Source organism: Mesitornis unicolor, unplaced genomic scaffold (assembly GCF_000695765.1).
Source record: "Mesitornis unicolor isolate BGI_N332 unplaced genomic scaffold, ASM69576v1 scaffold4156, whole genome shotgun sequence".
NCBI classification, from domain to species: Eukaryota; Metazoa; Chordata; class Aves; order Mesitornithiformes; family Mesitornithidae; genus Mesitornis; species Mesitornis unicolor.
Genome location: NW_010192975.1, coordinates 30,136 through 47,556, shown reverse-complemented (window position 1 = coordinate 47,556; position 17,421 = coordinate 30,136). Strand labels below are relative to the sequence as shown.

The following is a 17,421-nucleotide window of genomic DNA, read 5'->3' as shown; positions in this document are numbered from 1 at the left end:
GAAAGAGAAAAAGAGATAAGTAATCAAAAGAACTCTGCTTCGATGAAGGGATATTATCCCAGGTCAGTTGAGATGCTGCTTGTGTAGTATAGTGTTTTCAAGAGGAAATCAAATCACAAGTAATAGATTAATGTAAAATGGTCTCATAGAATTTCACATTACCAGAAAGTAAGGGGTGCAATTCAGCTTGCCACAAATATATTTAATTTTGGTGAAAAACACAGCTTACTAAATCTGTGTCTTGATATTTCAGAGAAGTCTTCCCTACTTCATTTTTCTACGGTGATTCTGTGGAAGCGTCCAACTTCGTTCAGTTGGAAAACCATGAATGTAATTTCCAGTCTCTCAACTTCACACTGCAGGTAAAACTGATCCTTATTTTGACTGCTTTCCTGCTTGACAGCACATTCTGGTTTTGTATCTTTCATTCAGAGTGGGGTATGGGCTTTGGTGCATGTTTCTGAATCACAGTATGCTGTGCGATGTTTTCTTAATTGGATGCCATATTTACAGCATGCAGGGATGATATGTTTCCTTATCTGAATATATGACAACAAGAATTGCGAATAGGGCATAGGAATGAAGCTGCTACCATTTGTTTCTCTTTTACCTTTTAACACATGCTGAGTAAAGAGCTGTAGTTACTCAAGTGCCACACCTTGGATGCAGTCATAGGTTCAAAAAGGAGTAATTCTTTTTAGTGGCATGGTCATTGAGCAGAGGAGTGGGCAGCCTTTATCCATGAGAACAAATACATACACTTGCAAGTGATTCAGATGTGCTGAATGGCCACAATATGAAAATGTTTATAACACTGTTGATAAGAGTACAGCACAGGGAAGAGACTGTGAGACCAAAAATACAGGCATGAGAAGGTTTCATTAAATGTCTCATAGCATCTTGATGTTATTCAAGTATTATCTGTAGATTACACTTCACATGGCAGTTAAATGGGTTCCTGATGTGGCAAAACATGTGGATGTTTTATTATAACAACCTCTTGTGATATGACTGAAATGAACTTGTCTTGCTGCCATGTATGTGTTACAAACACTTGAAATCTTTTTTGACCACTAGATGGAACTAGGGAATGATAAATCATAGAGAGGTGGGGTAAACGTTTATTGTGAAAAATAAATAGTCTTTCGCCTTTTTCCCCCTTTCTGTTCTCTTAGGCATGAATGCCACTTAGCTCATAATGAATAACAAATGTCTGCCTCCGTGGATAGACTGCGGTCCAGAGCAATTAAGCCCCCACTGTCATGCAGTGCCCTTAGCTATTTACTGAAAAGGAGTGAAAGCAGGATTTCAGGACATTAAAGCTTTTGTGAACCAGGCTATTAATTCTGTGATTCTGATTTCATTCTTGTGGGTTTATAGGGCTTTCCCCCTCAGTTGTCCCCTCATACCCAGTTACTGGTTGAAAACAGATAAAGAACAGATGTACTGATGCTTTAACTAGATGAACATTTTCAGTAAAACAAAATGACAACAAGTAAGGGAGAGAGAATATTTTTATTGGTAGAGCCACCATTTGTCCTGCCCCGTACTCTTGTGTCTCAAGCACACACAAGTTGCAATATTAATAGGGGTTTTTTTTCCATATAAAGTAGAAAATTATACTGTAACAAGTCACAGATCTTCTCTCCAGTAATGTGGTAAACCTCATAACTGTGTGTGTCAGAGAGAAAGGGTAGAGTTACATAGTGAGCAAAGCATGGTTTTTATCACTGTTTGCTTAATTGTTTTTAATGATTTGCCTGCCATTTATTAAGCTTCTCTAGATGGAGAAAAGTAACAGTTTCTTAAGCAAGAAATAGAGATTATTTCCAAAAAATATGGAGCTTTATAATGGTTTTTATATGTGAAAATCTATGCCATGTCCTATGTTAATAAGGAAACAGATCTGTGCATCATTTTTGGGAGGTAACAAGATGTGCAATGAAAATGTCTTTTCTGCATTAACTCTTACATCTGATCACAGTGAGATAATCAAGTTGGGTTTTTTTAAATGTCTAACATGAAACATGTTTGTATTTCATGTAGTATTTATCATGCTACATTGTAGTGGGTTTTCTCCCCTTGCTTGGAGCCTCAAGGTTTTTGTAAGAATTTGGCATTGTGAACTGTTTCTCTTTATCACTCAGGCATTTCTTCAAATATAAACAGTATTTGAAGAATGAAAATGTGTTGGTTTTAATATTTGTACTTCACACAAATAACAACTGATTGCTACATCTTTTGACAACACTGTCTCAGTGCAGATAAGTATTCTAATAGGCTTAGTTTTTACTGTATGCACTTATATACATGTTGTTAGAAACACCCAGGAAATATTTTTCCTAATAAAAAATTGTAGATAGACATGAAAACTTACTTTCATTGAAATTTTCCATGGACTGTTTCTTTTCAACAAAACCCACAAATTTTGGAATTTTCACTGGATATGTTTCAGTGGTGGACTAGAAATTCTTTGAGTTTTTGTTTAAAATTTGTAGAGAGTTTGACAGAAAGCCAATGTTTTCCACTAAGAGTTTCATTTAATTGGAAACTTGAACTTGAATGGAAGTTGTTCACATGCATTTCCTGGCAACTCACTCAACAAACCCACAGTCTAGTAGTCACAATCATCATTACTTTGGCTTCTGCTCCATAACGAAAACATATGCAGAATATAATGCAGTGTTTACCAGATGGAAATGAGAATGTTGACTGAGACAGCAATATTTCTTACAGTCTTCCGGATGGTGTTACCAAAACACTTAAAGAGTACTAGCAGTGTCTCTGTGTAAAAGGTTGAAGTCTTATGCTGTTTGTATTAATGGCTGGTAATTATCCTGCAAAGCTGCTTCTCACTTGATATATGAGCTGTCCCTAAAGACTGTCAGATAAGCTAAACCTTTTATTTCATCCTGATGCTTACAAAAGAAGTCTTAGTCTGAAGACATTGAAAAACTTGCATAGTATTTGAATCTTTCAAGATTCACTTATGCTCCCAGCTCTGCTTCTTCAGCAATTTCTCATTTATGAGTGATCATATATATGTAATTTTATTTTTATTTCTTTTTTTTAATACATCAATATGCATCTTTATCTTATAGGTTTACAATGCTGGACCAAGCACTCTCCCTGGAGCTTTTCTTGACATTTCATTTCCAAACCGCCTCTCTGGCACTGGAGCTGAAATATTTCATGTTCAGCAGATGATGGTGAGTACATTATAACGTGCACTGAGCTCAGAGACACACTGCGAGCTATCAGTGACTGAAACAAAATAGACCAGCAGAACTAGATGGATCAGTTGCTTTTTTAGACAATAAAAGATTCTTTGTATGCATGGTCATATAATCGTAAGTAGCTGAGCCCCTCCAGCTGTTTACTGCTGTCCCTCACCTAGGGCAAGCAGCTAGTTGTGTGTTCCTGGTTTCCTACAATGTCATGTACAGCTAGGTCAGGCTAATCCTCAAGGGAACATCACACCTCCAAAGAGGACTGAGTCTTAATCAGAATCCTCCCTGATTAAATGGTGTGTGTAGTATCAGCAGGATATGTTACCAAGCTGACTCACATTCCCTGTTTTTTATTGGGGTTATCTGCAAAAACGCTAGCTAGCTAATGAGTACATTATCAATGTCTGTTTTTCTGTAGTCTGTTATAATTTGCTCTTTTTAAATGTTCTTTTAACAAATGTAAGTAAGAGAGAAATTTATTCTTTCGACACTGTTTTTCAAAAGATGATTTTGTGTCAACTGCAAATAAAATCAAAACAAATTGTGGTAAAGGAGACACATTATTTTATTTCATTTCTAGTATTTATTTATTACTTTCAAAGCTTTTGTTAAACCACTAAAATGCCATCATTTATACTGTGGTGGCCAAGAGGGAGAAACCTCACTACTGAGGTAAATTTATTGCTGAAATTCAGAGTAATCTGTCTCTGTGAGACAGAAGCAGTTCTTTGGGCTACTAGAAAAGACGTATTGTACTTTCTTTGTTGTTAGCTACTTTTCTAGCCTTTTGACTGAAAAGTATTACCATCCGTCATATGCAGGTAACTGTATCACTGAATCTGTATACATATAGATCCAGCAAGACTTTCCAAAGCAGGTTTCCAAGGTTTGTGCTGTTGAAAGGTTTGAGAGAGATATGTATGTGTATATATGTATATATGTGTGTGCACATGTATATATGACTGAATTAATTCTACAGCCTATGTCTCCTTTTCCATGACATTGCATTTTAATGCTTCATTTAGTGCAGCCTTATATGCAAAAGATCACCTTCCCTTTGAGATACTGCCAGTCAAAGGATTGTGACCCATTTCCTTGTACCTCCCCTGTTCTCTGACTGCTGTGGGAGAGGGTGTCTGTGTGTCTGCCAGCAGCAGCAGAGAAGTGGGAGTCTCCTTAACAGATTTTGTCTGCCCAGACATTGGTGTCTCCTCTAAAGTCACTCATCTTATATATTCCTATGTAGCTAAGAGAAAGGAATAGAAAACTTGGCCCATCTAACTTAGGGTGTGATTAATTCCTTCTAGGCATTGCTTGTTTCTCTGTGTTGACATTTCCAGAAGTCTGGACAAATTGTCTTAGACACGACACCTCTTTTGCAAGCTTGAATTAGCTGAGATGTACACTTCCTAGCAAGTGAACATGGGGTAGTTTCCAGACATAGTTGGTCATAATTTCTACACAAGACCCAAAGTTACACTGACAAGGATGGGATGGACTATATGGTTTTGAGTGGCTGTTAGACAAACAAGGCAAAAAACTTAAATCTTGCGCTTAACTTGTTTTTCGTTGCTCTTGTACCTCTGATGACTTACCTAAAAGGTGGTCCAGTGAGTGGTGTGGTTTTAGGCACTGTGCTAATAAATACTTGCAGGGTTTGCATCCATTTTCCCCACCAACAGATTGCATTTCCTCCCACATTATTTGATGTCTTTCTTCTACTTTGCACTTCATAAAAATTCCAAACTGCTATTGTGAGACCTATTTGCATTGCAGACTGAAGAGAGGTAGTAGCAAGTATGGTTTTATGAGAGATGTCTTTATGATCCACTAGCATACCCTGGGTCATTTCAACCACTGACTTTGAGTATGTGGTCAGTAGGAGTCTAATGCATGACTTTTTGAGCACATCTGTTAATAAATGTTATCCAAGCAAATCCTGCCTTGCGTAGTGGTTATCCCTGCTTTACAGATAAATAACTGAAACATGAAATGATTTGCTTGTGGTCACACAGGGAATTTGTGTCGGAGCCAGGCACTGAACCCATGTCTCCCAAGCCTTACTATTGCAACAGGAAAAGTATGCTGATCTCTTTCCTCCTGCCTGTCTCCCACTGAGTTTTTATTGACTGGAAAGGGAACTAAAATCATGGAGCTTTTCATCTTTTCACAGACCAAATGTACTTAAACAAACAAACCCTAAGAGCAGCAGATTGCAATGAACTTTGGGAAATGGGTTTGAACAGCTTTTTTTCAAGAGCGTTTTTGTAAGCATAATGATTAAAGTTTCCAAGCTTTTGCTTATTTCAAACTTCCCAGAATCTAGACCACAGTAAAAGTGATAGTATCCTTTCAGACAGTGCAACTGTTTCTGTAATGAAACCTTTATACTTATAATGCAGACGTTCTAGGTGTCAGCTTTGATACCTTTCAGAATAGCTGTCATTAATACAGAGGATTAGGAATTGTCATTTACCTGTAACTGAAACTGTCGATACAGCATTTGGGATTTGATGGCATCATGGTTTTTGTTTTTTAAAGCTTCCAATTCTTTTGCTGCTTCTCTGACGTACAGAGCAGCAGTGAAATTCATGAGTGAAAATGCATAGTAGTAATGCTAGAGTTTGTGTCTCAAATACACATACACCACTCAAGTGCCAGGAGTTAATTCCTTCATATTGTGTTGACTGATCTAGTATTTCAGGCACGAAAAAAAAAAAAAGGAAGAGAGTCACATATGGCCCACTGGAATGGTCTGTATCTCTGAGAGGTGTTAATAGGAATTATTGTCTTGCTGCTCTTAGAGGAAATGACAGCCCTCATGCTTCTTCTGTTCCTGTTTCTCTAAGTGTTTGGCTTTATTACAGAATCTACTTTAAGATTTGGGTTTTTTCAGAGAAATTCAGGTCACAGAGATGTTTTGACATTTGGACTTCTGCCTTAGACATGTTCAGACACTCTTCAGGGAGTCTTGGGAGTTTTTTGCAGTGCTTCCCCCAGCAAAATCCCTAATCTATAAAGGAAACATGCCAACGGTAAAAGGCAGAAGTAAAAGAAAATGGATCATTGAAAGAAAACTAGGGAAAACAAAACAAAACAAGTGAACTTCCTTCCTATTAGAAATTTTAAATGAAGAGGAAATGCTAGAAATTTTGCAAGTCATATCAACTGAGGAATTTCACCATTGACATTGATTTTACATAGCAGATACTCAATTTTGGCAGAGGTAAATGATACCTTGGATAAGAAAAATTAGTATTTGTTTGGATTTTGTATTTTTGTATTTGCTTTCTTGCAGAGGTTTCAAACCAGGTTAAAAAAATAAATACCTCAGCTTGTTGGTAAAAGTGTTGTGATAGGAACAGTATAGATGATGATATAGAAGAGCTTCACCTAAACAGAGTACAGCAGAGTTAGTGTTAACAGAAATGGATATTCTCCACTCTTCAAGCCATCAGTTATCTGTTCTTCCACAAGGAAAACAGTTCTCATTATACTTGTGTGTGTTTTGTTTTTGAACTGAAAGATTAGTAATTTCCTTTGGGTATCCAGCTAATTTAGAGGGCAAGAGAAGCACTACTTGACTTACCAGCCAAGGAGCTGCTTTCAGGGGCATCCAAAAGGATTTTCACAATGGGATTTCCTACCAAATTAACCAGGGTATTTCCTGAAGCTGTGGATAAATTAGCAATGTGTCCGGGATTACTCTGATGATGGCTTTATGGAACTAGATCAGATGTTGCCTTCCTATTTATTTTCTTTCCAGCAAAGTTAAACACAACTGTGAGAAGCGAGGGACTAACAGTTGGAAACCGAGTTTGCCTGTTTGAGCTGGAAGCCAACTGTAGTGCAAGCAGGTGATCTTCACTGCTCTGGAGGGACCAAGCTCTGCAGGGCTGTCAAGTGGTTTAGACTCCAGTCAGGCAGTTGTCACCAGAATCAAAGGTGTGCAGTGTTAACTGGGAGCTCATGCTGCGTGCGCTTGTGGGTTTTTGGAAGGAGCTATTGCTGCTTCTATTGCATGCATCGTGCAGGCCAGGAAGCATTGATTTATTTTTTTTTTTAAGAGCCTGTTTAGGTGAACCAATACTGACGATATAAAGAACCGTGTTGTTATCACTGCTGAATTAAGAATCTTGTTGGAAAGTGAGGTGCACATGCTGCATGACAGTCTTTTCAAAGAGATCAGTGTAGGCAGTGAAGTAAAGGGGAATTCAGAGGAAGGAGGGAGAAGGAATGAAATACTGTCCTCAGTTTTCTGATGAGAAACTTCCTCCCTACACATAACTTTTGATATCTGATTGTAGTAATTATTGTTTTAGTAATTGCTAGTAATAGAATATTTTGAAATTACTGTGTCCTCTTACTCTAGTAATTAATGAAGAGAGAGAGGCGTAGAAGCAACTCTGGAGAAGCACTTGCCAGTCTCCACTGACAATACAAAAACCATCTAGTCTCCCTGAGTTTCCCTAGGCATCTAAGTATAGACTTTGAGAATTATCTCCAGAGAGTGAAAAATGGGTTAAATGTCAGTCTGGTGAATCCTGCTCCCATTAACCTTGAGTGTGCCAGTTAGCTCAAGCCCCTAGTTCCTGGGCCAGCATTTCCATCACTTTTTGGTTAGGAAGCAAAATAAAAAGTCTTTCAGTTGGACAGACAAACAGAAGTCATTCAGTTGTCTATTATGCTTAGCATATTCACTTCACACTTCTCCTTTCTTCTGCCTGAGCAGGTGAGACCTGGATTGTGCCTTTATGAAAGCTGGGTATCTATAAGATTATAAAAAATAAAATAAAAAAGCTGAATTGGAAATGAATTAGCAGCATGGGGGAGTTGAAGGGAATTCCTCTTCCAAGTTGCCTTTTGAGTTGATGTCTGCCTGAGCATGAGACTGTAGAAAAGCTTGTCATGTTCAGTAATGAAAATCGTTGAGAAAAACATTATTGTCTTCCTGTGGACATTGAAACAGAAAAAGTAAAATGGAGTCAGTCCCAGAGCCACAAGTTTTTCCTGGCTGATGACAGGTTACATTTTTAAGACCAGTTTTGTCTAGCACTCATGTCATTTTTCTTCCTGTATTTGCATAGTAATGTCTGTAAGGAGCAGGAAGACATTAAGAGGAAGAGTTAAAGCTTGCTGTTTTGTTCCATGAAAAGTCCCAGGGTGCTTAAGGTTTTTCTTCATTTATATAATGCAAAAGAAAATCTTTGCAATTTTGAAACCTTAAATTATTATTATCTGTAGGTTGCTATTCTGCAGCATAAGAATAAGATGCAACTGCACTGCTGATGTTTAGAACCATAAGCAAAAGAGGACTAGCAAAGCTTTCTGAAGTGCTGATAGTGCATGAGTGCTCCTTAAAGCATACGTTGGGATCGTCAGGCTCTCTATTGCATGCTCTACATACAGAGGCAAACCTGTATATTGTTATCGTTATGCAGAAAACCCCTTGTTCATTGGCAGCCAGTTTAAAATTATTTAGTTTCTGTCTTTCGAAGTTTCAAGTCTTGGCTCTGAAAACATATATACATAGTTTCAGCATGTGAAAATATAAATATTTGCTGATAGTACTTGATGTAGGAAATTTTTTTTCCAGTGGCAATTTATGCTGCTGCTGGTGGCCACTGTTGATACAAGATCTGTGTAGGAACATTTTGGACTAACAGCAAGATTTATTTTTTGCACTTTGTATTAGTCATCCCCCCTGTAGTCTCTTCATTTTAGTGATTGCTATACACAAGGTCACATACGCGTATTTTTGGCATCATATTTAAAGGCATAGCTTGATTGCTGGAGGAAATTATTTGTTCAAGGGAGTGTATTGTAGAGAAACTTGCTGACCTTTCTGCCTCCTTCACTTTAATAACTTCTTTAAATAACTGTGCCAAAACATTTTGCTTAGGTAATTGTAGGTGTTCCCCCTCACCCCTGGTCTAGAGCATCTCTGTGACAGTGACTGAATCTGGTTTTGCCTGGGAGCCCTGTTACTTGCAGGAGAAGCTGGTGCATCCACCCTGTCCTGGGATGGGTATGAGGGGAGGCAGGAGCATAAGCTGTGGTCCAGCATGGCACAACTGCCTCTTGGCATGGGAAACAGGACCCATAGCAGCTCAGGAAGAGCTCTCATAAGCATCTTCCTAATGTCAGCATGATAAACTGAAGCTCTTTCCGTGAAGATGAACTTGGCTCTCATTTAAGATTTCATTGTTAAACAGAAAAGAGTACCAGGCCATAAAACTAAGTTCTTTCCTGAGTTAGGACTTTAAAATAAATCCAAAGTGGAAAAAAAATCACGACATTTTTGCTTTAAAGGGACCATCTGAATACAAGACCTGTGCCTTGGTTAGAGTTCACTGACTTCCTAGTTTGGATTTTTAGATGAAACCAGATTTGGACAAATTTTGTGACATTTTCTATTTGTTTTGTCCAAATCTTCTGGCAATGAGAATACTGTAGTATTTGCATACACAGTGACTTTTTTTTTTTGCAAATGCTAGATAAAGAGAATGTTTGTGGAATGTACATTTTGAATGTACAAAGACAAGTCTGTCTTTCAAGAAAGACTAGTACTATTAAAGATCAGGGCCATTGAAACATGGACAAAAATTCACTGCGATCTACGTATTAAATCAGACTATGGCAACACTTAACATGTTCGCTTGTGGCCTGCTCACAATTGTTTTCTAAACTAAAGAAGTCAAATTTGCCAAATTAATTAATTATTGAAGTTTTCCAACAGTCTCTCACCTCAAAACTCATGACCTGTCAATATAATGTGGTGATCTGAATAATATTTTGTGTCAACTGAAAGTGTTGCTAATTTGTGAACTACCCATAGTTCCTATTTTCTTGGCTAAATATGTGAAATTCCAATTTGTATAAAGACACCTGATTTACCTTTTTATAAAAGTGTATTTCAGGTAAAGAAAGAAATCTTACTAAATGAATTGGGTATATACATTAGGCCTTGTCAGATTCATGAAGGAAGCAGGAGGATTGCTGAGGTATGGAAAAAAAATATACGGTAGGTTTTTTGTTAGCTTCCCAGGCAGATGATTCCTTGATGAAAGAACTACTGAGTTAGAAAATAAAAGAGTCTACAAAATGTTATTTTATTATTTATTTAATTTTTTTTGAAGGAGTACAAGAATTACATCCTTTCACCATTTTCCCATTGGTGAAGCTATTTCTGCCGAAAAACATTGAAGAAGGAAATTCTGGAAAGAGCTGACTGATTAATTCTTTTAACAAACATGCCTCTTTTAAATGCTGATTCATAAACTAGCATTTTCTTTTATAAATAACATACAAGATCTGTGGTGTAAATGTAAATGTAAATTTAGAAACTAAGAAAAGAAGATTTTAAAACTATGGTTTTATAAACCATATCTATATGTATAGATAACTGTACCTATAAACTCTATCTCTCATTTGGTGAAAGAAGGCTTTGCCTCCCTGTTCATGTGTCAGAGTTGAAATAAGCATCTTTTATTTGATTTCTCTCCTGACTTTGAAAGTTCATAATGCCAGTCTTGTGCAAGGTACTAGATGGTATCAAAAGTAGTAGTAAACCATTCCTTGGGGGAATGAGAACTCTGAGGGTGTCTTGGAAACGAAGGATGTCACCTGCCTAACTTAAAATACCCTACCATCACCTCTCTGCCCAGGAGGAGATTTTTTAATGAGGGTGGCTCATTTAATCTTCAAGTGTCTACAATAGATCAGCAAAATCATCCTTTTGGAGGTCATACCTTCTTGCCACTGCCTCCACGGAGAGCTGAGATCTTGGAGCTGATCTTGGATACTTTTCTGATACATTCAAATATCTGCTTTAGTGAAACGTTCCACCTGAGTTGTTAGACCCCTACAGGGAATGTACTTATCTGCAGCCTTCAGAACTTCATATCCAAACATTGACACAGCCAATAAGTAAAGAAAAAACATGGGCTTATTTGTGTTTTATGCACTAAAGGAAAGGCTGTAGAAGGAGATGTGCTGAAGAAGGGTAGAGCCTAGCTGAAGAAAAACTTAAATCCAATCTTGGGGGCTTTTTAAATAGAGATGCACCTTGAGATTTGTTTGCCACCCCATGTGTTAAGCATTTCACAGCTCATCACAGGGAGAGGAAATGTACCTGCCAGTGACTCTGTCTTGGATTTCAGCTGTTAAAGGCTGATATATAAGTGACACATGAATGTTAAAGGTAAACTGTTTTCCATGTGAGGTGCTGTTCATTCATTCTTAGGCCTGAACCTTCTGTATACCTCACAGTTAAATTGTACTAGTGGTCAGACTTTGTTCTCACTGTGTACTTGTGGCAGTGCCCTCTGTCTAGGAAAGAAGCCACTGTCTTCTAAGTCAGGAACTTTAAATCAGAAGATCTTTGCTTTTCTTACTAAACTGGGTAGGCAGCACTAGTTCTTGAGAGTAGTTCTTCTGAGGATTGCTGCTAAGTATGTGCAAAGGGGTTTCAGGGCTAAGACCAGGCAAATGTTGCAGGATTATGTTGGTCATAGCAGGTTATTTAATTAAGGGTTATTTAATTAAGATGCAGGGTTAAATGCACCAGAAAACCACCTACAGGCATTGCAATAACGTTGGCACAGATTTATGCCAAACATGCATCTGGTGGTCTCCTTTTGGCTGGAGGAGCGGGAGCCAGAACTATGGTGGAATACTCTTCTCTCCAGATTTAATCCTTTAGCATCTCCACTTTACTGTTTAAATCTGGTGTCTCATGCCCATGTAAGTTTACCTACTGGATTTGTGGAGTACTGGTTTTCCTTAACAGCATTACTGTTTTCAGTCAAACTCTTTCAAGGGCTGTATAAAATGGGGTTAATTTAAAAAATTATTTTCTGTTGTTTCAGTGACTCTTAAATTTATTGCCAGAATCAACATAACTGCTATGATTCAAGCATGTTTCATTATCTATGAATATTAAACATTTTTGGCATACAGAGCAAGTACTCAGATAATGTATTTACATAACTAATTTGTCTACTGTTGAAAGTCTGACCCTGTCTAGAATTTCTTGTCAGTACCCTTTTTTTCTCAGTGTGTGGGACATGTTAGATTACCCATGCCTATCAGTTCATCTCTGTTCACCTACTAAAGAGTGAATCAGTATCTTTGAATCAGAACACATGTATACATTTTTCTGTAATATTAGGATGAATGTACTATAGTTAGCAACAAAGACAAACAAAAGTGGATCTGTTATATATTATTCAGTTTGCAAAATTGAACCACTGATTAGACATGCATACATAAACATAGCAGTAAAAAAAAAAACTAATACGAAAGGAGAAGTATGTAAAAACTATCTGGCAGCAATTTCAAGAAGACTACGGCCAAACTGTCCTCTGGAGCCAGCTTACCCCAGGGCTGATGAGAAAGATCCATTTTGGTGTTCAACAATGTTGACAATTTTGTGAAAAAACTGACCTGTGTTCAGACCTTGAGCATGTCTCCTGAAGCTAAAATTGCCATTTCAAATATCTTGTGCCTCATGGCATTTTCCCTTGAACTTACCCCTGTGCTTTTTTCATATGGACGTGAGTTTCGTTTCATCACATGCGCTCACAGCTGGATTCCACCCTCATGCGTGCTTTGTGTCAGCTTAATGCTGCTGGCTGCCAGGCTTTCGCTAATAACCAGTGGTGATTTAGCTCAAAAGGGGAATCAGGTTTACTGGAAGAGCCTGGAAACTTGAAGTTTTAATACCATAATGAATTCCTTTGCATTAGTGGGAGACTGGTGTTGTCTATAAGGAATGAGCTGAAGATAAACATTTGCTCGCTCGTTTACGTTGTAAAATGCCAATCCTTAAATATGGGATTAGCACTCCTGTGCTTATAGGCAGCAATGCAACAGGGAGATTGTACTTAATGCTTTATTGGAAGGAACAGCTAGCATCCTCATGTTTTTTAGTCTCATTCTTCCAAGAGACTCCCATCACATGCACATACTTAATCCCATGCCAACTGCCAATTTCCACTATCCTGTGCTTGGTCCTCAGCTGAACTTTCCGGCCCCCTGTTTGGAAATTGTATTTAATTCCCCTCTCCCAGGTTGACATATTGTGTACAATATGAGGCTCTGAAAAAAAATGGAGGGTCTTACTTTTTATGCATGTTAAATGGGTTGTGGTTAAGTCTAGAAGGGGCCACTGGTTTTTAGGCAACCTGTGAAGTTTGTTGCAGGGAGTATGGCCTGAACCCTTAAAATGTTTGCTAAAAAACCCCAACAATTTCTTAAGGGCCCCAAAACCTTGCTAGAAATTGCCATGTTCTGAGAGTAGCTACACATGAGCAGAAAATGTTATGAGTACCCTGAAGGCAGAGAACAGAGCTGATTGATAGTAGAAGGGGAATGAGCTGAGGCAGCAGGTGTATTATTTATTTCTCCTAGAAAATCCAAACCCCCTAAGTCCATGGCTGACCTGGATTAGAAATGCAAGAAGTGTTTCATTGCCAGCCCTGGGTTATCCCCTGTGTTCCATGGGGAATGCATGGTGATTGCCCCCCTTGTACTGGTACCACCTTGTTGGAGTGTCAAGTGCAGCCCAAGTATTCTCATAAATCCCAATATGTGCATGGAAAGTCAGAGAGGATGATCACTGTGTATGTAATAAAATCGACTTGCTATTGTCATACAGCCCTATTAAATATCCTGCAGTTTTTTAGGATGTAATGTGTGTGGAGTGTATGTGGTATGTTTTGCGTACAACTGTTCAACTCTGAAAAGTCCTCCTGGCACTTTTTCTTAATGTGGTGTAATCTGATATGGTTGAAAATCATTGCTGCTTTGTGGGTTTGCCCCTGCTTTGTGAGACCTTTCAGATATTCAGAGTCCACTAAAGTCGTCCTGTGGGAATTTCTTCCTTGTTGCAGATACAGCATTTTTAAAACATGAAGTAACGCACATGCTTTCTCCAGTGGTTAGGTCTTGTCTCTGAGAAGCTTAGTGGTTTGTGCTGATGACAAAAAGTTGGCAGAGTAACCCATTATATAGGCTGTCCTATTGAAATGTCTCTCAAACATGTTCATGGGCTCTTTAGTAGGACAACAATTTCCAATAAATTAACAAAGTTACAGACTAACTTGTCTCTGAATATGTGGCCATTTATGGGTAGAGTAGAGTAGTGTAGGCGGCTTAAGGGAAACTCGGCTTTTCTGGATGGTGATAGATTAGTAATAATGTTAGCTATTGCACAGTTAGGGTAACCTTTAGAGGGCTGTTATGCAAGGTGCCATTTACAGGCTGTGTAGTACAAAATGTTCTGGCTTATATCTCTTTGTGTTTATGCATGTTGCATGTATATGCACTTGTGTTGAATACAGTAGGAAAATATACATATATATGGTCATGAATGAGTAGTTATTTTCAGTCCCTTAGATTTTGGATGTCCAGCTAAAACTCTCAAAAAGATGGTAATTTTTAAAAGTGTCACATTTCCACCTTCTGGAAGCAGGCCTGTTGGGTGTCTGAGGTACCCAATGATAACATCTCATGCTTGAAAATTGTGGGTGGCTATGCTGGCATCCAGCAATGCTCAAGAATGCAGGTGAGATCTAAATGCAGGCACGAATTTCCTTCTAGGAAGTGGCATCTGCTTGTGGCTACTAAAACAGGCTGCAGGTGACGTGCTGGTCTATTCCAGAGCAGTGCAAGTGATGGGAGGTGCTCAGTCCTTGCACGTGTCCCTCCTAGTATGGGCAGAGACACTGAATTTAATAGCTGCCTTGTGTAGGATTGCTGCACAGTTGGCAAAGAGGAAAGGGTATTTCCAAATTCAGACTTAGTCCTCTGGAGGTGCCTTTCTATGTTTCAGCTAAAGTGTTTTAAAGAGGACAAGATGTAGCCAAGCTTCAGTTTAAGCACAGATAGTGATTTAGACAAGAAGGGACCAGATTTATGTTGCTTTATGCCAGATAATTCCTTTTAGTCTTGTGAGATATTTCTGCTTTGGTTTGTTCTTACATCATGTTTGTACAGGATGTAATTCAGAACTATTTGGAGAGTATGCCAAAAGCTGGGATAGTACAGAAGCTCATACTGTCCTTTCTATATCTCTTGCATGAATCTAATGACATCTGTCCAAATGTCTGGTAATTCAAACCTTCAGGAAGAAAGAGTAGGTACTGAATAGATCTTGAGTCTGCTGTTCTGGGTTTAACATAAACCTTCTGGTTAATCTGGATCTAATTCCTATGTTCAAAGAAAATAAACGTCACTGTGCTTTGTGAGTCTCTTACATACCATAAATAATGAAAACTCATTCTAGGTGACCTGAACAAATGGCGAACATCATAGCCTTAATTTTCAGTTGATCCCAAGGTGACTGTAAACTGTGGGTAGCGTCCTGTGCCTGTATCTGCTGGAAATGTTAGGACAGATTATGAAAAGCAGGTTATCAATATGTACTTCAAAGAGATTATGAAGAGCTTGTGAGCCAGTGAAGCAGAAAAGGTGTATCTTACCAAGAGACATAGATGTCACTTGTCTGGAAAATAGCATTTAAGACCTAGATAGACCTTTGGTTAGTTTGGTTTTTTGTTCGGGGTTTTTTTGGTGGTGTTGGTTTTTTTTTTATTTGCAATACTTTGGCTATAACTCAGCTATAAACTGTTTAATGCAGAATCAGACTCTAAGCATGCAGTGATTTCACATCTATAACAACTTTTTTTCTCCCTCTCTCAAGGGCTTGGGATTTGAATAAGGTACAAGTTTTCATCCTCTCAGAGTAGAGGATGTGGGGAGGTCAACAGCAGGATGTACAAGAATGTACAAGAAAGTTTGTGGGAAAATCTCCTCTCTCTTAAAAATTTTAAGGATGTTGGCAGGAGGAATTTGTTGATACTTTGTTGTCATAGTTTGTATTAAAGTGCAATAGATTTTCTTCAATTAATATTCATAAGCTGCAAAACATAAGAAAGGCTTTCTAGTGCAAAGTTATCTTGATTGAAGAGGACTTAATTAAACTTTGATACATTTCACTTGCTTAAAGCATCTACTTTTCTGGAGAAGTGAATAAGCTAATGAAAGAAAAAGTTAATTTTTGTACTATTTATGCTAGAGGTAAGAAAACAGATTTCGTGTCCAGGCTTGTGCATTTTCACAAAGATTTCATTTGTCTTATTAGTTCTGATACAAACTGTGAAACAATCAAACATCTAATAATACATTTACAAAAAAGGTAATACATGGGGTTACAGAATTGACTTTAAATGCTATGTGATGATTTATATTTCTTGCTGAGATTTTTCTCCTCTATCTCAAGACATATAGAACACAGGCACCTACATCTGAGCTAGGTTAGATACATTGATATCCTATCCAGTCAAGAGAGACAAGCATTTCCAGAGCATGGTTTCCTTAGGATTCTTTGACTCCTGAAGCACTTATTTCTCTCTTTTGACTTTTAATAGGATTCCAGACATCCTGTTGAGCTGTAGGTGCCTTTTATGGACAAGCTACTCCCACCTTCTTGTGTCATTTATTTTAATTCGGAATAGTAATTGTGATTATAATTGTGCTTGCAGGTTGGTCAGGACAAAGGAAGCTGTTCGTTTCACAGAAATCCCAGCCCATGCATTGTTCCTCAAGAGAATGAAAATATTTTTCACACAATATTTGCTTTTTTCACAAAGTCTGGCAGAAAAGTATTGGTAAGAAAGTATGCCTATGACAAACTGGAACATAGGGAGTATTTTACAAGAGATTTTGCATGGCTTAGCATGAAGAACTCAAGCAGACAGTTCATTATAAAGCAACCATTTGGTGCTTGTAGACGACTACTGGTATTGTGCTGGGGGACTATTTAATTATTTTGTTTACCTGATTTTTAAATGTATATAGGAAGTTTCAGGAAGTGCAGTGGGGAGTTAGCAGACTTGGTAGCACACACTTGGTGACGAGAGCCCTCGCTCCTCTATTTTCTCTAAGGCCCATGGGGCAGTAGGGCCCTGTGCCGTGCTGGGTGCCCACCCTGCACAGAGGGCTGATGTGTAATGGTGGCCCAGCTCCAGGCGCTCATGTGTCTCTGTAGAGGTCTGAATTTCACCTGCCTTGCTTTCATGCAGGTCTCTGTATCTAACTGTCTTCATGTCTTCAAGGTTGCTATTTCAATGCAGAAGTGCTGTATTTTGGCAGTTTACTACGTAACTTAGTCAGCTGACATGTTTGC

The 17,421-nt window shown here is 38.3% G+C and overlaps 1 protein-coding gene across 1 annotated transcript in view; it reads left to right on the top strand.

Annotated features, from left to right (window-relative positions):
• Positions 1 to 17,421, top strand: part of ITGA9 (integrin, alpha 9) — a gene marked incomplete at its 5' end in the record, with an annotated part of 211,624 nt that overhangs the window by 169,063 nt on the left and 25,140 nt on the right. The window contains 3 exons of the mRNA XM_010187303.1: positions 254 to 362; positions 3,102 to 3,209; positions 16,778 to 16,903. Of these exons, the coding sequence (XP_010185605.1) occupies positions 254 to 362; positions 3,102 to 3,209; positions 16,778 to 16,903 (343 nt within the window). The remainder of the gene's footprint in view (positions 1 to 253; positions 363 to 3,101; positions 3,210 to 16,777; positions 16,904 to 17,421) is intronic.